The following is a 5,357-nucleotide window of genomic DNA, read 5'->3' on the forward strand; positions in this document are numbered from 1 at the left end:
AGAAGAACGATACTTTTAAAAATATGTATTACATATGACTACAAAATAAAATATACATATGTGAGCTTTCTGGTGTATTTTTAATCCTCTCCCACTAGAACACAATGAAATAGAGGATGAGGAAAGGCAGTTTAAGAAATAAAATTACATAGTGTGTAGAGCTACAATCTGACTGTATATGCCCACTGTTTCGTATACTACTGTTCTCCTAATAGTCAGTGTAGATGAGAGAATTGGCAAATAATCAGATTTAGATGACACTAGACAAGTCCCCATAATGGAATCAGTATCCTTATAAGTAAAGGAAGAGACCAGAGATTTCTGGGTGCCCACCATGTGAAGACACAGTGAGAACACAGCAGCCTGTAGACAGAGAAAGGAGCCCTAAGCAGACACTGAGCCTGATGGGACCTTGATCTTGGACTCCTCACCCAGCAGAGATACAACATACAGAGATGACTAAGATATCTAGTAGACATCAAGGGTAGCCTTGCCAGAAAGAGGCAGACTGAGGCCAACCAGGGACTTTGATATGAACAGTGCCATTGTTGGGGACAGGAGTCAGATTGGAATGGAAGAGTGACTGTGAATTAAGGGTGAGAGGTAATGAGGAAGTGGCTGGGGATTTATCTCTGGCAGAGTATTTGTACAGCAGTACACTGGTGTCTAATACCCTGGGTTAGGTCTCCAGCAAGAGGAAAAATGAACTCTCACAAACTGGAACAGGACAGAACTTACCATGCCTGGAGAGAACACTGTTTAATTTCATGGAAGAAATTTTCATTTTTGTTATTGTTTTCAGGCTAACAGAGAAGACAGCTAGAGTGGGCAACATTCGAGAGTGGGCCTAGATCTGACAGACCCATGACTGAGTCTGTTTTAATTGCTGATTATTTATATCCCAATTAGCAGGATGATGAATGACACCAGCAAGCAGAGACCACCAGAAAGCTTTGCCTGTGGCTTTTTTCTAAGGCAACGCTAATCAACATTCAGGTATTTCCATGGTTATTTTCTACCCCTTTACCAAAGGTATATGGTATAGGCATTGAAGCAGTCCTGACCCAAGGGAGGGGTTCTAACCACAAGTCAAAACTGAGCTCCCCAGGTACAACTGAGCACGTCCTCATAGGAAGGCAGGCTGCTAACCACTTCTGGATGGTTGTGGTGAGCTGGGTAACACCTGAGCACGGACGTGCAGCTTCTGCAGCTGATTGGAACAATACAGTAACCACACTCTTTGGATCACAGTGGATGAAATAGTCAAGAGACAACAAGCATGCTTTCTAAATACAGACCGACAAAGCTTTGCTGATGTTTAGATTGCGTGGTCTCTGCTGTTTGGGAGATGCTGTGGGGTGAAATACCTGGCATTCAAGAGCCTCTTGCTTCTCAGGTAGTTGCTTCATGAACTTCTGTCGACTCTCTTCTTTCTGCGCCATTATGTGCCGTTCCATCCTTTGCATATCCTCCAACATCTTTGTGGCAGCCTGCGCGGATTCCGCTTCTTCATGTTCCATTGAGAAGGAAAGTGAATGAGAAAATGGAGGTAGCATTGCCATGTCGCCTCCCTCCTTCTGTCTGTTTCTGTTGCTACTTCATGAACGAAATTCCCTGGCCTTAATTTTCCACTGGAGTCATCACATTGCTGTTGGCTGTAATTATGCTTTACTCATGAATGGTTTCACAAACTATGGCACATGTTGTTACACTCATTGTAACTTAATGACTCCACATGGAGCAGGAAGAGTTGTGATAGTTAACCAAAGGGCTTCTATGGTCAGAAGATTCTGAGCCTTGACTAAGTATTTTGCCTGCACGTATGTAAGTGCACCATGAGCATGCAGGCCATAAAAGAGTGTTGGATCTTTGGGAACTGGAGTTACTGGTGGTTGTTAGCCACCATATGGATGCTAGGAACCAATCCCACATCCTCTGCAAGGGCAGCAAGCAGTATTACCCACTGAGCCATCTCTCCAACCTCCTTTAAAAGGTTTTACGTAATTGAAAGTGCATTTCAATATAAGGTAGACTTCTCTCTCATAGTAGATTCCGTTACATTTATATCAGTACTACAAGTTTCCATGAAATTAATAGCCCAGTAGGTAACACATTTTCTTCCTACTTAGGATTTATTTTTATAAACTGATATCTCAACAAATATACAGGCATCAAGATTCAAAGTTTCATTTAGCAGCAATCATCTGATGCCCTGAAATTGCTCAGGAATTTGTGCCCTGACAAAAAAGCCCGGGGGGGAAAGCTGTGTTCTATGAATTTGTAGATCATAATAATATGTAAGTGACGTACCTTTTTCTCTATTTCTCATCTCCATAATCCGAATCTCATTTTGAAGCTTTCTGCTCTCTTCTTTCAATCCCTCCTTGAGCAATCTTTCCTGTTCCTAAGAGGAAAATTGATCAATGACACAGGAAGAATGACACAGAGTGATACATTTGCTCCTAACTGCCAAACTAATTCTCTTTTTACAACAGCTTTTGACATGTTTCTGTTGTTGTTGCTACTCTTTGGCAGTTTCATATGTGCATATAGTGAACTTGGGTCATTTTTAGCCCCTATTACCTTTCTTTATCCCCTTCTGAGGTAGGAAAACAGGGAACAATGTGGAACAGGAGATTCCAGAGATCAATGCATGAAAGGAGGCACTAGCAAAAGAAGATGGGAAACCTTCCCAAGGCGAGGCAGTCAAGTACAGGAGACAGTGTAGTATCCTGAGACCCCCACTGGGCTTTGGACTATGCATACTGCCCTCTCGCAAGAATACACATGACAACCTAGTTGTTCAGGTCCATTATCTGCACATACTATGGGCACACACACCCCTCTCCAAACAATGCACTGAGCAACCGCAGAACCCCTCAACCTCCCACCTCCATCGAGCTGTATATTCTCATTTCTAAACAATTGTAGGAGTTTCCCAACCCTGCAACAATCAAATTTAGACAGTTTCTATTCAACTATATTCCCAATAAATCCAGTTATAAATAGATGAGATAGTCTGACTTGAACTATTTTGGGGTGCATGTATGTGCACACTAAGGCAAAACTGTGTCTTCTAGTAACCCTTTAGAGATAAACCCCTATTTACCATTTTATGCCTATACATAATTAGGCATGAGAATGATTAAAATCAGGTGCATTGTGGGAAGGGACATGCTCAATAGGGAAATTATTACATAACCTAACCTATCAATCAAAAATATCAAACCACCTAAACTATACCCTTTAGAATCCAGCCACTCCTTCCATCAGAACCCACAAAAAGAGACCTCAGGCTATAGCCTGAATCCTTTGCATCCTCACTCATGTGGCCCAATGCCAATCTTGACAGTTTACACCTGTCTAATCTGTGCTATTGCTTAGGTCCAAATAAAATTATCTTTTCTTCTTTTGCAAACCTATGTGAATTCTTAGTTTCAATTCTTTAGCTGAAGCTAAGAACCTGGAAACACTTCACCCAGACCCCAACTACAAGTAACAGTGCTAACTACATGTAGGAGAAAGAGCCTTGGAGAAAAATACATAATACATAAATACCTATAAGAGGTGACAAGAAGCCGGCCCCTTTCTTTCTTGGAGCTGTACCATGCACAATAAGTTAGTCTGACTATCTCCTTTAATAAACTATCTCCTTCCCTGTAACTATCCAAATACCTGTGCACAACTCAGTGTAAAGAGGCACAAAAGCCTGGAAATTTTAGAAGGTGCCAAATCCATGCCTATATCATGTGGCTCAGTCAGCTAGGAGAAAGATACAGAGATAAGCAAGATAAGCATGCATGCTCTCCTTCTCTCTCTCTCTCTCTCTCTCTCTGTCTCTCTCTCACTCTCTTTCTCTCTCTTTCACTCTCTCTAAGGACACCAAATGTATTATTATCCCTTCTTTCTTGGAACACTTGGAAATGATGGGCAGATCTCTGCTGGAGGATTGATCATAGCCTGGGAAAACCAGATTGAATCTCTTTCTTTACTTTTCCTTGCTTACAGCACCACATGGGTGGGAGTCAAGGATGTTCCTCAACCCACTCCACTGTTCTACCAAGATGTTAGCTGAATTTGTGTTGGAATTAAGAAATACACGCATTGGTAGCATCTGCTAAGCGTACTTCAGACTGAGAGGCAGCTTCAGGTGACAGCCCACATTGAATCTGTGAAAAGTGTAGACCTCACAGGGACTGATATCCTGATGGCGAATGGACGGACCCACATGTTCATGGAACTGACCCTGCTACAGGCAGAGGGCAGCCAATGTGACTAGCAAAGATTGTGGCATCCATACGGCTGCCTAAGTTCTCCAATGCTGTTCGATCACAGACCTCACAGGGACTGATATCCTGATGGCGAATGGACCCACATGTTCATGGAACTGACCCCGCTACAGGCAGAGGGCAGCCAATGTGACTAACAAAGATTGTGGCATCCATACGGCTGCCTAAGTTCTCCAATGCTGTTCGATCCCCAGAGGATCTCCAAACTCCAGGACTCTCTCATGTCACTGGCATTCATTACTGTATCCCCCTCTCCTCCGTTACTTTTCCTCCTTTCGCCTTCCCAACGCCTGCCAGGATCATGGACGCAAGAGACCCACATGGGATTCCAGTGTGGGCACTAGAACAGCTCTTTCTCATGCCTTCTTCACACACAAGATAACTTCCCCCAGATACGTGCCCTTAAATCCAGGGGTGGAGGAAGAGGGAAGGATATGAGTTAACTTCCAGCTAGATTCTTTTCAGGATCTCAGTGCATGATGGCTTTGAATGCTGATCCCTCCCAGTGCCTCCAACTTTATATTTCATTTTCCCTCTCTGAGACTAGGATTTGAATCTTGGGACCCATTCCAGTAGTCCCAAATGTTATAGAATGAGACATGAGCCATAGCACAACCTGAAAGGACAAAATGCCAAAGTGAACTGTCTTGCTCCTCTGTGTGAAAGGATACAAGTCAGCCTAGAACTGTAAGGTCTTTCCCTTCACAGTACTCCTAATTAGTTATATTCTGAACTTTGTTAACTTCTACTTAATGTTGTGAGGTGTTTCACAGAGAAGACCACTCAGACAAACTTTTCTATATGCTGGCCAGGGACTACACAGGATGTTGGAACCTAAGTGCTGCCCTGAGCCATCTCTACGGTAAGCTTTCATACAGAAAAACCATAACCAGGGTGAAAAGTTTAAGTTCCCAAGCTTACAGGCAGAAAGCCCCCTTAACATTTTCTAGTCTATTAAGCAACAATTACTGTTTTGCAGAAACAAGCCAAGCATAACCTACAGAAGCCATAAATCTGCAGTTAGCAGGTACCATAAATCTGCAGTTAGCAGGTGTGCTCTGGAACATG

The 5,357-nt window shown here is 42.9% G+C and overlaps 1 protein-coding gene across 1 annotated transcript in view; it reads right to left on the minus strand.

Annotated features, from left to right (window-relative positions):
* LOC103730113 overlaps positions 1-5,357 on the minus strand; it is a gene marked incomplete in the record, with an annotated part of 49,153 nt that overhangs the window by 17,709 nt on the left and 26,087 nt on the right. Inside the window, 2 exon segments of the mRNA XM_029561195.1 lie at positions 1,368-1,507; positions 2,311-2,404. Of these exon segments, the coding sequence (XP_029417055.1) occupies positions 1,368-1,507; positions 2,311-2,404 (234 nt within the window).

This window comes from Nannospalax galili, unplaced genomic scaffold, assembly GCF_000622305.1.
Source record: "Nannospalax galili isolate Female #2095 unplaced genomic scaffold, S.galili_v1.0 scaffold153, whole genome shotgun sequence".
NCBI classification, from domain to species: Eukaryota; Metazoa; Chordata; class Mammalia; order Rodentia; family Spalacidae; genus Nannospalax; species Nannospalax galili.